This window comes from Lepisma saccharinum, chromosome 3 (genome assembly GCF_977018435.1).
Source record: "Lepisma saccharinum chromosome 3, izLepSacc3.1, whole genome shotgun sequence".
In the NCBI taxonomy this organism is placed as follows: Eukaryota; Metazoa; Arthropoda; class Insecta; order Zygentoma; family Lepismatidae; genus Lepisma; species Lepisma saccharinum.
The window spans coordinates 83,177,861-83,200,829 of NC_139231.1; the positions used below are offsets into that span (position 1 = coordinate 83,177,861).

Sequence of the window (22,969 nt, forward strand, 5' to 3'; positions counted from 1 at the left end):
TTGATGGTTTAGCGGTCTCAGCCCACCAAAGTTGATGGTCTAGATCATTTCAAATGTGAATTTAAAGTTAAGTTCATGGGGCACAATTAAGCCCCATGGAGTCGGCGCCTATGGTCTTGGATTAGCGTAAGTGAGGCAGGTACGTTAGTTGGTTCCCCGTGCAGAAAAGTTGTACACAGTTTACAATGCGTCACATTTGAAATATACCGCACTGTGTATCCTGCCAAATGATACACCAAGTATTCTTTACCAACACTTTGTTCATTTAAGTACGGTATGTTGCTTTCCCAGTCCGGTATTTGAATTTCATCTTCAACAATGGAAATTTTTTCCCTTATTTTATTTTCAGGTTGCTTCTTCACCGAAAGATTTTTATTTTCGGTTGCTCTTGCCAGAGTTCGCATTTCATTAACAAAAGACGTCAGAGGACACTGTATTCACAGTTTCCGCCCGAAAATAAAGCAAGTTTTGCTGGTACGTAAATTGATTGCACATATGTAAGTGCAGAAAATCCACAGTGGAGGGATGATCACCACAAGTGAACGACCGCAATATACCAAAATGGCGTTCTAGAGGATCTTGATTAAATTTTCCTGTCAAAACGTACTTGTAATTGTTCTTCCACAAATATTCGGACACTTCTAAAGTACTTTCTAAAGTCACTCTTAAGGACTCTAGCGTTTTTTTTCTGAAGCGAAGGAATTTCGATTATCTCTAAGGACAGCATTCCATTTTATTAAAGTTGTATGTGCTTCTGATCCTTTATATATTGCCTGTGCAGGAGTCATATCCAGATCTACAGCCGGGTACGAAACACGTAGGCATCTTGTAGTTTTCGCTCGCTGCTGTCTCAAACACAATAATAATGCGTTGAACACAACACAAACTAGTCACAATGTCACTAGTCCGTGACATTCGCTACGAGGCTTGGCGTCAAGCTGCCCGGCGTCAGCGCTTGCCTTTTCCGGTGAACGGGTCCGGGACAGTCGCACGGTACAGTCTGTTTTTTTTTTCGCTCTCTTTCCCTTTCTGTTGACGTTGCAGATTGACGCCAGTATAATCCTCCCGCGGAAGTTGTGTTGTGTCGTGTCCGTGTGTTGAAGATTGTGGCTTAATATGGCACCACAAAAGTATACATTACAACAAAGGATTTATCTTTTCGAGTGTTATTTCTGAAAGAGGAATTGTGGAGAAGTGCGACTATGTTTTGCAACGAAATTTCCTGGTGTTCCCGTTCCACATAGGACCACTATATTAAACTTCGTAAAAAAGTTTAGAGTAACAGGGTCAGTTCTGAATAATAGTGGAAAGAAAACCCCACGTGTACTTAGTGAGGAAAAACTCGATGAGATAGGACACAGGTTAGAACAGTCTCCTCGGAAATCTATCCGCCGCCTCTCACAAGAAACGGCTGTTTAAAAAACCACAGCATTTAGAGCCGATAAAATTCTTAAATTTAAGCCCTAATCTAAAAAATAAATATACAAAGACAATCCGCACACCATCCGTGAGTTAAAAGACAGTATTGTACGAGAAATCGGGAGAATTAAAGTAGACGAACTTACGGGGTCCGCGACTCTAGCGACTGACGTGGACCCCGTTCACCGGGAAAGACAAGCTCTGCCGCCGGTCCGCTTGCCGCCGAGTCTCGTAGCGAATGTCAGGGAATGCTCTGTATTATTTTGATGTAAGTAATATAATATATATCTATAAAATATATAACTAAACTGCACTTTTACACTCCCATTCAGTGTGTCCCTGTACTTGCAAACACGAAATGACAAATATATTTGCGAGTTCCTTCTCATGTTCATGTTACGTTAGAAATAATGTAAGCAGTGTCAATGAACGGAACAGCGCTACTGCACTGCCCTACTGAGACAGTGTCCGGCACGCCGATGACAACTTCTCGAATTTCAAATGTGTGCAGTCTTATCAGAAAGTTACCCATGGCTGAGAAAACTACGAATGTGTACGTCCTTTACGAGCAAAACAGGTCAGTAAAGACAGTAACGGTTGTTCGGTGAATGTGCATAACGGATGTCAGAACCACTTAATCCGCTTCTTTGTATCTTAAACAATCAATGTTCCTCTTTTGTCTCGACAAGGGAGAACATGCGACTCGTTTACGAGAAATCTAATACGATCAGGAAGATTCTTCCAGATTTCGGTTTTCGACAACAGCGCCACCAACGGACAAAACCGAAACAACTTTGACCCAATTATGACGTAGGAGTTAATAGGCCAGGGTGGTTGAACTCGTGCTGGGCAAAGAATAATAATAAAGGAAAGAGTAACAAGCCGACGTTGTCCTTATCAGATGACAAGGGTTCAGTGGCGGGTCAAAGTTACTGAAGTTGAACCGTTTCTTCCGGCAATGAAATGGGAGAAAAGGGAAGCACCTAACAGGAAATCACAACAATATAACGAAAAAAGAAAAGATAAACCGTGGCATTGTTCCTGTTTTTGTATCATGATACGTGATCTGTTACAGTTAACCATGAATAGTTCGGTGTAAAGCCGAGTTCCAATTAGGCCCAGTCTTTGCGAGGTCTGTAATCAAAGACAATAAAATAAAGGACAATGAGACGGAAGTCAGAAAAGAGATGGGGGCGACCTAATTTGTTTTCATGAAACACACACATAACACATAGCTATTTCCTACCCGCTGGTAGTATAGTTAAAATAATTGTTTTGCATTGTACGCGTATTCTCTATTAGCTTTTCTACCTTTTGCCTTTTGGCATCTCTACGTTTCTCTTGTGACCATCAGAGATAGGTTTTCAATTATATCAGTAAAATGAACTACTGTACTTGAATACTATAAAACTTAAATAAATTCTATATATTCGGCTGGAATTTATTTGTTTTATAGTATTTAATATGGTCACATTAGTAATGTGGCAGAACTTTTGCGGCATTATCGTGAATCGAACGCTCAATGCATTATACTACCATCAACTGGCCAATATATGAAGTCAGTGTTACTACAGTGCGAATTAATATCGTTACGTGCTTGAGTTTTACCGTATCTAACATGCAAGATGCTGGATGATGAACTGATGAAATCCATGCCTCCCCCTTGTTTCGTGCTTTGGGAACATACGATAATCCGTAGATTACAATAACGATGCATTTTAATCACGATTTAGCCATTTTTGGTTCCTGCGCCACTGGAAAAGATGGATGCCCTTTAATTTGAGAAACTTACTAGCATGGCCTAGAGGATTTCCCCCCTCACGCTTATCATTGGATTAGTGTGTGTCAACCCGTTTGTCTTTTTATGTGAGTGGTTCCATGCTTTTGGCTCTTTCTGTACTATCTCCAACTAACATATCTACATTTTATCAATTAGTCCAAAAATATCGAGCTTGTATGTTTCGTTCATAGATGTCATCACAAGATATTTTATTTTGTAGTTTATAATTTAGGGGGCTCCACAGCGGCGTTAAGTCTGACAGGCCGTTAAGTACTCTATTGTATCATTTTTTCTTTTTTCTGAATAACATCCTGCTTATTTTCGTGCCCGACCCAAAGGTGGATGACCAGTCGCCGGGCTCAACGAGTTGTGCAACAGTGCTGCACAAGAGCTGAGAGAAGGGGAGGGAGGTGGCAGAGCAGTCGCTGCACCGTTATGAAGCTCGTCGCGGAGAAAGGAAACGCTCCGGGCAGTGGGTCAGTCCTTCGGCCCTCGTGGCCTCACTCCTCAGCTTGCACTCGTTCACGTCATTCCGACGCCTGCACATAATCAATAACAGCTGCTCCGATCGAAAACATATCGATAGATTCAGGGTGCGAAATCATTGAAAACTGGTGGGGGTAGAAAGTTCTTCATCTTCAAACCCCCTCCCCCACAAACATATGTGTATATTATACGATATACATATTTGTAATGTTATTAAAAGTAAAAATAAATTACTCAATTAAAATATATTAATATTAATAATAATACTATTATTATTAATTACATAAAGGAAATTAATTTGTTACTTTGATACATATCAGATATTGCAAAGAAGCTAATATCTTTACTAACTGGTTAAAGATATTAATTAAATTATGAAATAGTTCAAATGGTTTTATTATGTATTAGTTTTTGTTTAGTTTGTGCTTTATGTTAATATAAATCAATTAGATTTCATAGTTATTATTGTTTTGCATTATTGTTTTACTTTTATTGTGCGTATTGATGTGGATTTGTTAACGATCTCTTGAGAGAAAATGCATTCAATCAGTGGCGTGCCCAGGATTTTCAAAAGTGAGGGGTTACGTACACTTTTTCTGGTAGTCAGTTCTCATTTGGCCATCTTTTCACATTTGACGTTCTCTTTTTTTAGGAATACTGGGCCAAAAGGGTGGGGGGGTTATAACCACCACCAACCCCACCCCCTTGGGCAAGCCACTGCATTCAATACTCACAACTACACTAATTTGTGTGTGTTTTCGATATTATTCTTAGTAAAGTATATTTGAAATTAAAAGTAATTGCTTATCTTTTGTTTGTTATAACACAAACCCTCCCCCCTGAAATTTTTAGTGGGGGGATTTTTGAGGCGAAGATTGTTGGTTGGGGGGAAATCCCTCCTCCCCAGGATTTCGCACCCTGGATAGATTGATTGAAATTGTGGCCGGTAATTCATGTAGAATTGAACGAAGTTCGACTCAAGGTATATACTGTGAAGTTGAGCTGTGGTATACAATTACCGTATTTGCCGACAAACCGGCACCTCCTTTTTTGTACAGATTTTTTAGGAAAAAGCTTTAAGAATGAATATTATAATTAATTTACAGTATTGCAATAATATGTAGGTCTGCTTTCAACAAATAACTTACGTAAACTAACTAGGAAAGAATACATTTTAATCTTCTTCGTCAAAACCCAGACCTCCAGAGCTAAATGAAGAGTCACTTGAAACCTTTTCTAAATCAGAATTCAGTCCTCATATGATTAATTGTCCTCTGTACCATCCAGTGCATTACTAATTTCACTCTTCTTAAATGATTTAACCACTGTCTTAGTTTTCCACAGAATCCCATGAAGTTTTGACCCATTCACAAACTTGTGTATAAGACGCACCCTGTTTTTCAGACCAATTTTTAAAGTAAAAAAAAAGCCCGTCGGCAAATACGGTAATTCTGTAGATTCCTAGAATACTAGAATGTTCTGATGTTGGCAAAAACGGAACCAAAATTTCTGAGTGATAAAATCGATAAAATTCATTCTTTCTCAAATATTCGAAATTGTATGCATGATAGGCAGGCAGGGGTTCAATCTGGGAGATGTAGTGCCATTTTTTTTAAAAAAAAATGGACCTTTAATATAAAAAAGTTAAAGGGAAGTTTGTGGAAAAATTAAGAGGGGTGTTGGGGTGTGTGTGGAGATAAATCACTGATAATAGGCACCAGCGATATATCCCAACTAAAACACCATAGAGCCAGCAATAGAATTAGTAAAAAGCGCCATAACTGAGAGTGGTAATAAGGACTTCAGAGGAAGCAACAATCGATTAAAGCCAGAAATAAATACCGAAGAGCCAATAATAAGCTGTACAGAGTGGTAGCAGGTGTGGGAAAAACCGTCCTAATATTTTCTCAAAGGCTTGGCTTGTGGTCATTCTGGTGCAAAATTCTGGATAAATCCCTGAGCACCATAGTTCAATATTTCATATTTTGCTTTAATTTGCCTGCTTCTCCTCAACGTATAAGTCAGTCAGGAAATTTGGAGTAAATATTATTTGATAGAGGAGTGGTATATAAAATGTAATGTTCATGGTAGAAACAGGAGTCTCGTTCTTTGTCCTGTCTTGATACTGATTCGTATGTTTGTCTCGATCTGATATACTGTACACAGTCAGTCTATTTCTGAATGCGTTGTCAACAGGTAATCTACGCGTGAGATTCTACTCCGGAATATAAAAATGATGGTAACTCCAATGCCTTTATAAGCTTCGCTTTTGGCTAACCGCGAAGATGAGGATGAGTGATGATATGTTGAAATTGATGAAGGGACACTCACAAACACAGGCCGGGATTCGAACTCGGGATCCACATCCCGGAGAAAGCTGCTACCTTAGTGAGCGTAGCGCGCTGAATGTGCAAACGAAAGCTAATCGCGAAGTTCCGTTTCGCACCGATCCCGAACGGTTCAGCACAGTTTAAGAGCCGCGTGGAACGCGTAACAAAACACCCTATACTCGCGAGCATGTGAAAGCTCTCGGCAAGAACCGAGCGACCCAGTTTTTTTCTTCTTCGACAGCGGATGAGGTGTCGTCGTGTTCATCCTGGAATCTGTCCGCATTCGTATCCTTTCCCCATAAAACACTTCGCCTACGCTGTTCGCTTGCGGATGCTGACTTGCCGATGAATATGCTAAAGGATGCGGTACTCGTGGGTGTCCGAGTCAGGTCAAATCTCTATAGAAACAAACGGATCTCACAGTGTGCAATACCTCTCTTCTGGGTGACGGGTAAGTAGTCTAAAGAGGTGCTACGAGAACAGATCGGATGTACTTGCTACTATAGTGCGATTATTTTCATAATATATCTGGCCGTCCTTCATTTGCAACTTGAGAGTAAGTTACACCACCCTATTTATTATAACCTTCTATCACTTGCGTTTGTCTTATCGAGTCGCTGACGTCATTTCAACGCAGTTGCTCACGCTCTGCAATGTCACCAGGCTCGCGCAGTCAGGTAGAGACGTTTTGAAAACAATCCGACTCTTACCAAGTTGAATGAGAAACATTTTTCAAGAAGTACTTTCGCAAACAGAAGAAAATCTAACGTGATTCATCTTATTCACTGCTACTTGCTTGCTTGATTTTTATAGTAGAGGCACATCAGCATATAGGCTATTTGTTACCCATCACTCAATATAGGGATAAACCTCTTAACAAAGACAAAATTCAAGACATGCCCCTAAGAATCAAATATGTCTGTTAGAAACTTCCTTACTCAATTTTTAAAACTAATTCATTCATTCATAACTTAACAGGAACTAAAAACTATACTCTCTCCGAGTCTGAGGACCAAAATCTCCTCACCTAATTTAAAAGCTGAGGCAGTAAAGGGGCACTTAGCACATAGAAGGGCAAGCACAGAACAACACAACCCATAAAGGATTATCCTGGCCGTGGGCCCAGACGCCAGAGCCTCGTTGTCCTCCAAAAAGCAGTTAACCGGGCGCCTTGCCAGAAAGTCATCCCTTACACCCTTAAAAGCTGTTGCTAAAAGTTAGTGAGAGATAAGAAAAACTGACATTCCTAAACCCGACGTTTTATTGCAGCAGCAACACAACCTTCCATCCGTCTACATCCGTGGCAAGATCAACCCTATCTAGTCCATCCTTGCCAGTTCCCTAGGTTCCATCTCAAAACTGTCCTTCCATCTTCGCTTTGGCCTTCCTGTAGGTCTCTTACCACAAGGTTTCCCAACAAATGCCATGTAAATTCTTCTCTCTTCTCCCCTATATCAGATATACGTGCCGAGCAGGCACGTATTTAGAAATACATTTCGGGGGGCCCGATCAAGTGTCTGTGTAATAATATAATTAGAAAAGTATATGTAAATTAATTAATATCGTATTATTGTTATTACATGAATTGGTAAAAATACGGTACAAGAATATATATATATAACAGGACGTATCATTATCTTATCGTCAAGATTTGTATAAAAACAACTGCCCTGGCAAGGAAATTAAAGTCAAATAGATATAGAATTGAATATTATTGAATAACAAAAAAAAAAGAGTTAGATCAAATTGATTGATAAATTTGATTAATATTTTATGCATATCATCATAAGTAGTAGTGTGCATAAATCTTTGGAACTGTGCTTCAAAGCCGTATGATCTCAATTCCTTTCCTTCCAATAAGTACGGAGGAAATGAATAACCATCGATTCTATAAGAAATGCTAAAGAAGTATATTTTGTTTATTTAATTTTAGTACTTGGTAAGTCTTTCGGGTGGGGGGGTGGTCCGGACCTCCTGTGGACCCCCTCCTCCTAAATACGTCCTTAGTACCGAGTACATGGAATACCAGCAGATGCAATCTAATAAATTGGGGCGTGAAATTAAAGAGAAAACTGACGGGATGTGCTTCTTCCTCATTATGCTTCAAAGTCATTACTCATTGCAGTGCATCTTCTTGCACACTGTACGTACATTGTGTCAGTCTTTTATGTGGTACGACTAGTTGACTGTAAGGAGATTTGCAACTAATGCAAATGTTAAGTAAAGTGTAATCCACTCTTCTTGTGATAGTGCAATATTTGAAAGAGTCGTATTCACTCATCCCCGTTGCTGTCGCCTTGTATTCAAGAGGTTCGGTCCATCCCCCACTAATCTAGGACAATTGCGATGGCGGACAATTGCGATGAAACCAAAATCACGGACAATTGCGATGATTTTGACGGTGAAGGCCATTTTACAAATTAATGGTAGGACAATTGCGACGATCAGAATGACTAATCAACAGGTGCACCTAATCTAACCTAACTTAAATGTGGTTGTGATGCAAGTACGTTTACAAGCTACCTTACCAGTTTCAAGTCTGGAGAAAGTGTGAGAGGAATCAGTGTTATATTCGAAAATATCAATATTTCACATAATTCTCTTGTATTGATTGATTTGCTTTATTTTACTTCGCTTTTTATGTCACTTTTGGCTAATTTGCGAAGATGGGGATGAGTGATGAAATGATGAAATTGATGAATTGACACTCACAAACATCCATGCACAAGCCGGGATTCGAACCCGGAACTCCTGACGTCGTGTTAACCACTCCGCGTAAGAGGTATTGCACGGAGTGTTAAGTCACCCTTCCATTTGATAGAAGATTTAAAATGTCATCGCAATTGTTCACCCGTCCTTTCACTTCTGTGTTCACCGCAATTGTCCGTGATCGCAATTGTCCGGCTACCATCCCCGACAAAGGCACATTGCACAATTGTGGGATCCTACTGTAGCCCCTATCATAATTTTTTACATTGGTTGATGAAATATTCTCCTTTTATTACTATATAAATATAATTTTCCATTCTCTATTGTATAAAAAGTATAACAATTTTTAATGGAAATACTACGTCTATAATAGTCACTATATCCTCCACCGAATCACTCTTTACCATTGGAATATTCAAGCAAACGGTAGTCAGAAAAACATGTTTTTCATTCCACTAGTTATTTTAATTGATGTGGAACTTCTGTGTTGTTTCTTTTGTGATACCTTAATTGCTCTTCAGAATAAACATTTCTTAGCTTCTAAAATGTATTCAACATAAAATTACGAAGAACAGTCCATTCTTTTTATCACCAACCATTTATACACATGAGGAAGTTTTGTGATGCATGCAATGTTGCATACATGTCAAGATGGATTGATTTCGTTTATTTTACTTCGCTTTTCTGCCACTTTTGGCTAATTCGTGAAAATAATATCAATAACGGAGGCTGAGCTACTAATGTTCCCAGGTTCCGAGTTCCAGCCTGGGCATATTAATGTGTTCCTTGTGAGGGTCCTTTCTTCAATTTCACCTAATCTTCGTCTTTGCGATTAGCCAAAAGTGGAAGAAATACGACGCAACAATAATATAAATGCTTGTGTGTGACGTACACCATCGATAGATTGTAAGTTTAAATAAATTTGTAAAACTGTAGTTCTGGCGTCCCTTTTTCAATTAAAACTTTCCAAGGCTAATTGAACGTGAGTTTACACGTATGTAGGAAATGAGTTGTTAGAATTGTTGGAATTGTAGCTTGATAAAACTTTATGCACAGGCCCGTAGCCAGGAATTATTTGTAGGGGGGGCAAAGTCAATCCTAGAGGGGGCAAATTTTTAATATATTGTGTCGCATTGGCAGATATAACAGGGTACACGGAGGCACTTGCCCCCTCCACAAAAAGAGATAAGTAACAGAAAGGGATGATATCTTGAAAGTGCAACGAACAAACGAACTTCGAGCAACACCAAATAGCAATATTTCGATAATGACCTTTCCAGATTGCCAAAGAATATGAAGTTTAACATAAATACCTAGGTAGGCTAATAGGGACTGTATCTACTTGATATTTACAGGTCGATAATGTTAATAGGTTATTAATATGCACCAACAACTTTGGGCCTCTCTGCAGAACTGATTAAGGGAATCCTTTATAAATCATGCTTCATAATGATTCCCTCTAGTTTCTAGTATGCAAGATTTTTACACACAAAGGAATATAACGAGAATCCAACAACACCATTGTGTTGTGTTATGCAAGAAAATAGAATTAATTAAATAATGATGGTTACATATTATCTACACTTTGATGAATTGTGTAAACATTTGTAGCTAATACATTTTTTTTTGTACTTGCTAAAACATTAAAACATGGGTCCCTTAGTCCACCACGGACTCTTATTTCCTTCAAAGGGGAGACTCTTGAATCACTACAGACAACGTTTGCCTACTGGTTACGTTAACAATTTTGCAAAATATTGTGTGAATTGTAGTATAGTTGAAATACATGTTTTAACACCTGACAAACAAATAGGAATCCCTTGATTGATGAATGACTTCTTGGATTACAGTGTCATCAGTAATATTTCATATTGAGTTTCATAGAAAGAAATTATTTTAATAGGGTGCAATAATTTTACGGGGCATCATGGCATTCTGTTTAACATTTTTTTTCTTCATAAAGATCGTTTGGCTTCCAGAGCGGACTCCTGCCTAGTGTTGCCCACGAGACGAGACTTTGGCCAGTCTCGTCTCGTGGAAATGTTGTGAAATGCTGTCTCGTCTTGAAAATATTCGTTTGTCTCGGGACACATGATCAATCTCGTCTCGTCTCGAATTTTTGAAAGCCTGTCCCGTCTCGTCCTGTGGGCAACACTACTCCTGCCGCCCCATAGATAGCTATGGCTCTGATCTTGGACTATAGAATAGAATAGAACAGCAGAAATTGCGAGCGAAGCGAGCAAGAAAATTTTACGATTTTTTTTTTATTTGTATAAAATTTGAAATCGAGGGGGGAATTGCCCCCTTGCAAGTGACCTTGTCCATCTGGTAGAAAAATGCAAGGAACACGTAAAAATTAATTCCATCATGAGTATCCAATTGTTCTGCTATTCTTAGATTCTCACTTCTGTCAAGGTCAGGGGGAGAGGACAATGCCCCCTGCCCCCTGTAGTTGCAGCACTGTTTATGAGTGTCTCTTCATCAATTTCACGTCATCCTTCATTGTTGCGATTAGCTAGAAGTGGCAGAAAAGCAACGCAAAGTAACAAAAATCAAATATCCACTCCCTCTCTCTACCACACTATTACCAAAAGGTAGACTTGGGAAACAAAAATTTAACCAATTCAAAGTTCATAGCAACACATCCAAGAAAAACATCCAAACACATTAGGCACCTTTAATACAATACTACTCAAAATGTCACAACTGTTCTAGATACTCCAAATTGTGAAATAATTTCCCGAAGTCTAATCTGGAAGGGAATTCCCCCCCCCCTCCCAATCCTGATTCGACATTATCCGGAATCCCATACACCCTAATAGGCTAAATCACAAAATCAATAAGTGTCTTTGTAATGTTGCTAGAGTAACACATGATATAATTGTAAAGATTAGTGAGAATTCGAAGTAGGAATGTGTTCTGTATTTTTCACAGGGGGGGCAGAGCAGGCTCTCAGGGGGGGCAGTTGCCCCCCCTGCCCCCCCTCTAGCTACGGGCCTGTTTATGCAGGGGAAGCACAGATAAATCACAGATGTGAAGCTTCAAGGTATTCGATCGCGGAGAAGGAAGTTGGGTATTGAGAGCCATCTGCCGGACGACACGAGAACAACCTTCGTGCTTTAGAGAGTGGAAAAGATCAAGGACAAACGATGTAAGGTCAGTTTGCCCTCATCGTGCTGCATAAATGCTAATGGGACATACACCCACTCGTGGCTTAATTACCTTTTTCATTACGTTGTTGACGCTTTGTTTCTTGCTTGGTAGACGAGGAAGAATACATAAAAAGTCGGTCTTGGGCACTTCGCGTGTGTTCGGAGACTTTCGGCTGCATTGGTTTTGTCGTATTTTTACAAGCGAGAGGAGATAAATAAGAGCAAGTTTATTTCAAGGAATTTAGTGGACAATTAAAAGTAAGTTTACGAATATGTGGTTAAGTATTCATTTAATATACTTGTAATGGTAAAACATTTCCCGTGCAAGTCATAAAAGCTACCCTCCCCGTTTCTCAAAGTTCGTGGGCACGTTGTTTTATGTAAGAGCCGGCCCCCGTGGCGGAGTGTTTAGCACATCGCGCTATGACGCCAGGGGTTCCGGGTTCGAACCCTGGCCTTGGCATGGATGTTTGTGAGTGTCCATTCATCAGTTTCATGATATCATCACTCATCCCCTTCTTCGCAAATTAGCCAAAAGTGGCACAAGAGCGTAGTAAAATAAAGCAAATCAATCAATCAATAAATAAATCTATAAGATGATGAGATCTCTGTTGTTCGTTGTTACTATGTATCGATATCTTAATATCGATTATACACGTGAAATAACGTTGAATGGACATTTGAAGCCAGAATTACCAAATCCTAGCATTCCCCCTGGCCAAGCCTGCGTGGTATATCTGTCTTCTTTCTATTTGTACATATAATGGCGTAGTGCCATTAATGGCCAAAGATGGACTCTTTTTAAGTTTTCCTCCTTTTTACGGGCTTGAACATCAAGGCGAAAATAATTAACTGGAGGAAATGACGTAAGTAAAACAGACATCGTGGTCTTCTTATGATTACATAACAAACGCATATTTCTTCCGTTGAATTAATAGTGACTCGGAGTACACCCTGAAAACCTCTGGAGGGTATACAGGTCAAGAATCTTTCATGCCTTACTTCTTTCATATCCTTCGCCACTCTTATCTATTAATCTGATTTCTATATACAGGGTGACCCAAAAGTACGTTCACACTTTGCTCTGAAATTGTCATATAGCAAAGTATAATTCTAGTTTTCGGACACCCTATATGTGCAAAGTGCAATTTGCAGCTTCAGCTTAGCAGCAAATGAAATATCGATAAGCATTATCTTGAGTATTCTACGTCAACCTAACCTGTAAGAGCTAGAACATTTACGGAGTTTTCAGACCAAACACACCGAAGTGACAAGCTACTTCTGTAAAAACAAAAAGGCACTGCGACTGCGCGACAAATTGGCCAAGGCGACATGCACGCTACTGAAACGCCCAACCCTAGTGACACATAAGCGAACAAACGGAATGTGCAGCTTGTTCTGCCATTTTAGTGCGAAAAGTTATATTTATTTCTGAAGGTTCGTTTCCAAGTGACTGTTGCTTGTTGCTTCGGTCTGTATTTGTATTTTCTTGTGTCAAATCGCTTTTCTGCCACTTTCACATAATCGCAACGATGATGATTAATTGTGATTAGGCTGGGACTTGAACCCGGAACCTCCAGTATGGAGATAGCGAACCGAACGCTCAACGCACTCATCGAAGAAAATATCAGAGGTAGGAAATATAAACGGTTATTACTTACATCTTAGAACATTGATTCCAAAACGTTCTCAGGCAACACTCGCTTTCTTTCACACCTCTCCCCCCTCCAGCTAAGAGAACTCCATGGCTCAATAGCCCTTTGGAGGTCAGGTCATGCCAAGCAGTGTCTCATGATCCAGTTCTATCGTCACTATTTTTTGGCTTTCGAGACCAAGTGTTCCATGCTACTACTTACGAATAGCTTCCCAATTATATCCACGATGCTGGGTCAAGATCGACAGTTTTTAGCTTCCTCCACGGATTGAACCCGGGACCTCTATTACCGCTTTACAAATACAATTATACGTATGTCAAAAATTTACTATTCTCTGTCCGCTGTAAGAACGAACTCAGTTTAAACAAATACACGTGACTTGTGAGAAATTCTATTGGTTGTTACAATGGCAGCTGTACACATGGACGTATTTGCGGGGGAGGGGTCCTGTTCCCCTCCCGAAAGACTTACGAAGTACTAAAATTAAATAATAAAAATATACTTGTTTAGCATTTCTTATACAATCGATGGTTATTCATTTCCTCCGTACTTATTGTAAGGAAAGGAATTGAGATCATACGGCTTTGAAGCAGAGTTCCAAAGATTTATTATGTACACTACTACGCGTACTTATGATAATATGCATAAAATATTAATCAGGAACTTTACTTTTCGGTAATGGAATCTAACTCCTTTCTTTGTTATTCAATTAATGTACAATTCTTTATCTACATATTTGACATTAATTTCCTTGTAATGGCAGTTGTTTTTATACAAATTTTGGCGATCTTAACTACACGTAAGCTAGATAATGAATGCGTGCTGTTATATTTCTATCCTTTTACCATCTTTTTACCTATTCATGTAATAATAATACAATATTTATTAATTTACATATTAATTAATATTATTTTAATTAAATACAGTTATATTATTATTATTAATATTATTATTATTGAGACACATGGTCGGACCTTCTCCTCGAATTATATTTCTAGATACGTGATGTTCGTGGGCAAAATAACACCATAACTAAAACAGAGAAATAACTATTTCTCAGAAGTCAGGTGGTTTTATTTACATTAACTTTGTTCTTGCAGAGGATGGAGCATAGTTTCCGTTACCTTCTCCTCGAATTATATTTCTAGATACGTGATGTTCGTGGGCAAAATAACGCCAGAACTAAAACATAGAGAAAGAACTATTTCTCAGAAGTCAGGTGGTTTTATTTACATTAACTTTGTTCTTGCAGCGGATGGAGCATAGTTTCCGTTACCCAAAAGCTAAATTTTGTTTTTAATCTAAAGACTGATAGAATGTATCGTTGTTCAATACTGAGGTTGACAACCTAAGGTGGGAGCCATTGTTGTTGAACAATTGCCGTTCTTGCTCTCTCCTCTCCGCATGGAAGTGAAAAGGCAGGAACTCCACGTATGGCGGACGCGATTATTCTATGTTTTCCCGAAATCCTTCGAGCACAACGGCGCTCCACTTGAGTGCTCGTGCCGGTGGCGGTAACGAGCAGGAAGACCTGGAGGTTTTCACGTAGCGTATGGTTTATTGGAAATTTTATTTTGAAAAACAAATCTACAGCCATTTCCTTCTTTGCGGCGTTGGTGGCAATTTCAAATCCCATGTCATCAGGAACAGAACGTAGTGCAGGAAGGAAGAAGTGTGGGTACACCCACTGTACTTGATTATATCCGTTGTTCACTACAGCACTGTCTCGTTTAGTGAATGACAAAACCAGTCTCGTTCGCTTCTCGATTTGGAAATGCCAAGCCTTGAAATATTAAAGCTACCTCGTCCTCCCCCTCTTGCCCATTATACATACCGTGATGGTTTATGAAAGGGGGGTGTGGGCCTCCCCGGTGGCATAGTGGTAACGCCGCCGCCTTCTAATCAAGGGGTCCCAGGTTCGATATCCGGTGGAAACACATAGTGGTTCGGATACTACTTTAAACTGTAGGTCCAGTCCCAGTTATACTATCTGTGCATAAAAGTGGATTTAAACGAAACTTGTATGAAAGGGGTGTGGAGTTAGGAGTCTACACATTTGCAATCTACAACCTTGGTGACAATGAAGTTCGACCAGAAAGGAATACGTGATTAAATGCACAGAGGCATAGGCGGTGGAATGGGTGACCCGCAGAAGTGACGCATGTGTGTAAGAGGAGGTGTGTGAGCAGGCAATAATCGTGATCCCAGCATGTTGCACCCAAGGTCACGTAAAGAAAGAAATCGGGGAACTATACGCGTGACATTGAACTTCGACCGGGCACCAGACCCATACGGCAAATTCCAGATAGTGGCGCATTTGGCGGAAGCATGACGTCACGGACACGATAAGGGAGTCCGCCGTATATAAGCGCGTGCTGTGCACCGAGGAACCGCAGTGCATCATCACCATGGCCAGGGACAAACCTATTAACAACACCGTGAGGAGAAGAGTGGTGGAGTTGCAACGGGATGGACTCAGTGAACGGGAAATAGGGCGCCAACTGAACTTACCCAAGTCAACCGTCCACTGCATCATCAAACACCACCAAAATACGGGTACTACAGAGCCAGGTAAGGCCCCCGGTCGAAAACGCCTGCTGAGCGTGCGTGACCTACGGATATTTAGGCGCTATATCCAGACCAACAATCATGTTTCTCTGGCCGAATTACGACTGTGGACTCGAGAACGCTTTTACATTGAAGTGTCAACAAGGACCATTCGCCGTTACCTACAGCGATGCGGTTACCGAGTGTACAAGGCGAAACGTAAACCCTTCCTTTCCATGTTGAACAAAGCCAATCGAGTACGGTGGGCACGAATGTACCGGGGATGGACATTTCGGCAGTGGAACAGGGTTTTGTGGACGGACGAATCCATTTTCAATGTTGTGTACGGGAAAATACGGAAAACAGTCATTTGTCGGAAGGAGGAACAGAATGAAGCAAAATGTTATGCACGTCGGGTACAGAAACCTGCGTCAGTGATGGTATGGGGATGCATGACGGCATCTGGGGTTGGCCCACTACACGTCTGTGAGGGCATTGTGAATGCACACGCCTATACACGCATACTGGAGCGGCATCTTCCCACAGTGCGAAGGCACCTGTTCCACAGGCGGCGTCTCATCTTTCAACACGACAATGCCAGGCCTCATACAGCGCGGCTGACAAGAGAATGGTTGACTCGCCATCACGTGCGAACTCTGCCATGGCCACCATCGAGTCCCGACCTCTCGCCCATTGAGAATGTGTGGCGTGTTCTTAAGCGACGTGTGCAACAGAGGGGACCCACGACAGTGGCTGCTCTTATCGCCTGCCTGCAGGAGGAATGGCACCGCATCGATGTGGAATACCTTGAACGATTCGTCCGCAGCATGCCCCGACGCATTGCCACAGTTATTCGCCGACGTGGCGGCGTCACACCATGGTAAACAGGATCCCCTCTAACAGTGGTCGAACTTCAATGTCACGTGTAGATGGACGAAAATGTTTTATTTTGTGTGGACACCATACATTGCTGCGTTGCAGCGGAAATTTATGTTTTCCTTTGTTCCATGTAGATTGCTGAGTAAAATATGTTCAGCATATGCACGTGTTCTCCTTCTTTCACAACGCACTCCTATATTTGTGACTGGTCGAACTTCATTGTCACTAAGGTTGTAGTTCATTTCTGTAGATGATGCGAACGACACCAAGCTCCAGCAGCCTTTACCCTCCATTCACCAACTTGGAAACTACCCGAATCTCCTGTGTTGCAGTCAAACACCATACCGACTAGACCACCGCGGCCACTTCTAGTATTGAAGTAGTGAATGCAGCATTTTTTTAAAAAAAAACTTATTGAAAATCAAAATAAAAATAAAAAACTTTTTTCGCATTACATATACATTCTGTCTATAAATAAACCGTCATGCATGCACATTCGCATATTAGACCAGTTCCAATGGAGGCGACATTATCAAATATCTTATATTGTATTTTATCAGTGGCGGCGATTGGGTTCCAAAAAGAGTGGCATAAAGGGAGGGGGCTCGCCGCCCCTAATCTCCGCCACTGTATTTTATATAACCTAGAGGAAAGATTAGTGAGATTTGTGCGCGGGGGTGTGTAATATAATATAGTGGGGTGTTCATGTGTAAGTACTTTGCAATAATGAATGGTAACAATTTGTTGAATTATTAATGAGGCATGTGCAGTCGCCCCCTGTCACTTCTGACGTCCCTACTGCTATAACACATAAAATGGTTTTTGTAAGAGATATCTTGTATCGTCATTTGTCTCCTCATGTCTATATGTACTGGTCTACTCTTAACAGCGTAGGATGTAAAATGTGCAAATGCAGACCTCATAAATTGATATAGTTTAATTAGTGAAAAATTGATTTTACACAATGTAGAACAGTAATTGTTGAGAGCATGCTATTAATCTATGGTAATTTCATAATTTTTAACATACGCCTATTCATACATTATGTTTATCCTCATGGATTTGTGGGGGAGGGGGGCCGCCGGCTCCTCCATTGTTACACCCTCGGTTACTCTTTTGAGATAGCCATGGAAGGCTAAGAAAGAAATTTTGTTGCAAGGGATGTCTTCCTCGAGTTTCAACGTGATATGCTATGAACCGATATATACTTTTCTAAATGTAGAGTGGAATGTGTAAGTGTTACGAAGCAAAATGTCCACCATCATGTTTATTGACTTTGTTTCTCCCAACGAGAACTTCAAGAATTGAAACAAAATGCCCAACAAACTGCTGACAACTTCTACACCAGCATATATGAAAATGCATTTCTTAAAAAACATGTTTGATGCAAAAGACAAATTAAGGAAAATAGTTATGGACGATTTGCCGAGCAATACTTGTGTAAGTTAACGAGAGAATTGTGCTAGAAGTTTCATTGTCTAGTATCAATTTACCAGTCTATTTCACGCAGGAACCGCAACTATACTTAACATGAAGCCAGAGGAGAATTGAACTGGATTTCGGCTGAGAGGAAATGAAGAGAAAGCATGCGAACCGGCAATCACCACGTTCTAATAATGCGTAGGTAAAGGAGGGGTTTTGTTGGTAGCGGTTGGAAGCCTCCGTGAGAATTTTTTTTCTTTTTTAGCCTTTTCTTTCCCAGACTGTAAAGACATCAACTTCCCATACATCAAACATAATTTCATTTTTACTGCATGCTCACTTTAATTACAAAGTAGAAGTTTTATTTTATGGTCGTCGTTCGCCCAAGTTTCTTCAGAAACGTACAGTGGGATGCACAAGTATTGCTCGGTAGATTGTCCATGACGATTTTCATTTCTTACATCTTACACGCATTTTAATTAATTGTAAAGAGTCTGAATGGTATTATAAAATGTGGACCCTCCTCCCAATCCAGATGCTAAGTTAGAACACTGTCACTTTATAATCAAGGGCCCTCTTGGTGGCTGCATAGGGGTTCGGATCCTGCCATAAACTGTAGATCCAGCCTAGATTAGCGTATCTGAGAATAAAGTACACTTAAAACAAACTTTGACAAGCTTTGGGTAATAATATTATTTTTATGTGAGACTGATTAGCAAGAGTAGTGCAGAACTCTATTCTCCATCTACTGTAAGAACGAAGTTAATGTAAACAAAACCACGTGTCTTATGATGCGAAGTAGTTATTTTTCTGTGTTATTTTGCCCTTGAATATATTGGTCGTAGCTGTACATTTCATAATTTTAATATCGCGCAATCTCAATATCAACAATGTATTAGTATTATATTACTGCGCACAAGATTCCTGCACAACTGCGATTGGAAAAATCAATAGGATTTTTCACTACTATCGGATTAAAAATTATAGATACTCGAGTTTAACTGCAATTAAAAATTTACCAGTAGACCTACAAAAAAAACGAGTTACATCAAAATTTAACTTATTCAATTCTACGTTAATCTATGCTAACCAACGATATTCGTTTAACCGTGGAAACTGCCGGACTAGTACTGCGAGTCGGTGCTTGCTGTTTTGTCACGTTCCGCGCTCATGTTTACTCCGCTGAATAAAAATCTGTATAAAATCGGTTTCTCAGGTGAATTGACAACGATAATGGATTTTAAAAACAGATGCAAAGAGCTTCAAAACAAGACCAATTTTGTATTTGTACGACTGCCCAATACTAAGAAAAAGTTGTTCCGAAAAATTTATGATAACGGTTTTTTGACAAATTTTTAAAATCTGAAAATTAAGATGTATGTTTAAAACTGTTCTGCCTACACCATACTAAAATTTCATCACGATCGGACAACCCGTTTTTGATTTATAGAATTTCAAAAACAGCGATCGTTTGTAAAACTCCGAAAAACCGGGCCTTTTTTGTTCTCACGAAGTAAAAAAATATAAGGCATACTCGAAAAACATTTTAGTTAGCATACCTAGGTAGATTAACGTAAAATTAAATAAGCTAAATTTTGATGCAACTCGTTTTTTTGTAAGTAAATTTTTAATTGCAGTCTTAACTATAGTATCTATAATTTTTAATCCGATAGTAGTCACGTGTATTTGTTTACATTGACTTCATTCTTACAGCGGATAGAGAATAGTTTACATTGAGGGGTGTCCAAAGTTTCATTTAAGGTGCTGTGAATTAGTTCAAATCTTTAATAAATTTTCAAAGAGTTTATAATATTTTATATACATATATATATATATATATATATATATATATATATATATATATATATATATATATAGATAGATAGATATGATAGATATGCTCATAACAATAATACGCACGCGCGCACTTTGAACTCGTGCTATCCAGAGAATTCAAAATATTTCCAGGTCATTGACATCACTATCATCTTATTTTGCTTGTAAAGCAGTACTAATAGCAACCAGTTACAACACGTTGGTAATTTTCTCATTGTATTTTCTATTATTTTTTTTCAGATACCATCAAAGATGTTAACAACACGGCCTCTATTGTTGATATGTTCGTTCATTGTGGCGGGAGTTTTCTGCGGTAAGTGCATTTACATAGATCAACTCAACTCAACAAAGTCTTATTGGACTTACAGCTTAACATATGGCTGTTTATGCCCAGCATACCTTACATAGATTTAAATAAATAAGCTTCCAAGTTGTAATTATTCAGGTTGGACCATCCAGGATATTCAACAAACGAAATCATGTGCCATTTTTAACAATTGTGATGCAATGCATTTCTTTCGTATGCACAACCCCACGTTGTATTATCACTGAAAGACTTAAATGAAAGAAATCGTGCTTCAGTTACGTAACACGTATGATTTTATTGTTCAACAACCGAAATAAACCCCGTACCGCAACAATTCTTTGAAGGTAAGACCTGCCAAGCGACTTTGTGTGTCGCCTGATGAACGCATCGAGTCTTATCGCATCTGTTTTTTTGGCTTTCGATACAGTCGACCTCTATTACTGCTTCCCCAATGGACATTTCCACTTTGACATGAAAAACGTTTTAAATCCATTCATTTTACAGATAATGACACAAACATGAGATGTGCAAAATATCTCGGCGATATTTGTTTCGCTTCTCGAGAAACACGCCTTCAAACACCGCTGAAATTCACCTACTACGTCACGGATTTGAAAACGTCCTCTCCACAGACAGGAGGTCCTCTGACGTCATCACTCAGAAATGCGTGCAGGCGGGGCTTCTGCTCGTCCCGTCAACTTAGCATGAGCCGCGGAAACGACAGAAAATTCACTTGTTACTGTGTAAAACAAGTATCTTACAACTTCCAGTGCAAAAATCTGTCCTCCATTTCTTGGAGATGAATTATGCCCTTGCAGTATAGTAGTATTTACTATAATTCAGCCACTCGGTAGAGGATTTTCCCATTAGGGTGACAAAGCAAACCTTGTAACAGTCAATGGCTGAACACGTGAACAGCCTTGTTCATTGCGAATACATAGGTTAGTTCGGACTGGCAAGAACTTAATGTTATAGGAATGCCTTTTCTGGAATTACAGTTATTTTCGTCATATTTTCTTCACAAATTTTAAGATAATACTTTTAGAACACACTGGTTTACACGCCAATTTCTGCAATATAAGAGGTGATACGGTATAAAAAGGTACGGTGAGTTTTTAAATTTCCTGCAGTAAATGACAGTTTTCTTCAGTTAATATATATATATATTGCAATTTTTTGTATTTAGCCTACTTTTACGTCGCTTTTCCGTTCAATTTGTTTAACCGCAACGATGATTTTTGATTTGATTTGATTTGGTGTTTTAAGTCCACTTTATGCACAGTAAGGCTAATCGGGACTGGACCTACAGTTTAAAGTGGGATCCGAACCACTTGTGCCTCCACCGGGTATCGAACCCGGGACCTCTTGATTACAGGCAATGACGCTACCACTGCGCCATGGGGGAGGCCCAACCGCAACGATGAGAACGCATGGTTAATTTATTATGTATCATCTCTAACATCACATTTCTTCCCACTTTTGGCTAATCGCTACAATGAAGATGAATAACTACAAGCTGTATTCGAAGTCGGGGTGCAGGAGTACAACGTCCTCCACACACACACACTACCACCAACTGCATAATCTAAGTATCACCCAACCTGCCATGATAGGAGACGAAATTTTTCTTCTGTCCCATCTCATTTCGAAAACATTCACTTGTCCCCCAGACGGAACATGCCTCGTCTCGTGAGCAACACTAACATTAACAATAGAAGCATCCCCCTAGCTGTCCCCAAAGTCTCGAGCAAACATCCTCCCATGTAACAATTTCCAGTTCAATGAAATGTCACTCACAAGGAAACAGTCATGCCCAGGTCGAGAGTCAAACCTGGAACATGCGACTTCCTCAGATAAATCATGAATTTTGTGAATAATAATTACAACGCCAGTTCATTCCTGGTAATTCTGAATCTGCAGTTTGGTTTGCATATATAAGCAGGATAATATTTAGTTTTCGAGGACTGTACCGTCGAAACGAGGAGTCAAATAATAATAATAATAATAAATATTAAGAAAGTTTTTTTTTGTATTTATAATGATAAGTCTCTGCATACGTTGTTAATTCTATATCTTTCTAGACTTGAGACGAGAACGAGAATTGCCCTCCCAAACCGAGACGGATGTTTATAAATTGAGACGAGACTGTCAATGAGACATTTACAAATCAACACGAGACAGACATTTACAACTCTCAACGAGAACGAGACCAAGGCTGCCATGTCTCGTCTCGATAGGATCCTTAGTGGTGAAGTTGTGAACCAACCAATTAATGCGTTCGGGGTAACGAGATGAGGCTCCTTTTTTCGCAGTACAAAATTCAAAATAATTATATCGTACCATTTCAGTATGGGATATTGTTATACACATGGGCGTATATATAGTTCACGGGGGGAGGGATGGATCAACTTTTGGTATGATTAGGGTTGCTTTATTTCGTGAAAATC

At 39.6% G+C, this 22,969-nt stretch overlaps 1 protein-coding gene across 2 annotated transcripts in view; it reads left to right on the forward strand.

The window, feature by feature from the left end:
* Positions 1–22,969, forward strand: part of LOC145985195 (uncharacterized) — a 149,858-nt gene that overhangs the window by 27,109 nt on the left and 99,780 nt on the right. For both annotated transcript variants that reach the window (XM_083118922.1, XM_083118923.1), the window contains exon 2: positions 20,456–20,528. In XM_083118922.1, coding sequence (XP_082975048.1) covers positions 20,468–20,528 — 61 coding nt within the window. In that variant the 5' untranslated portion in view covers positions 20,456–20,467. The remainder of the gene's footprint in view (positions 1–20,455; positions 20,529–22,969) is intronic.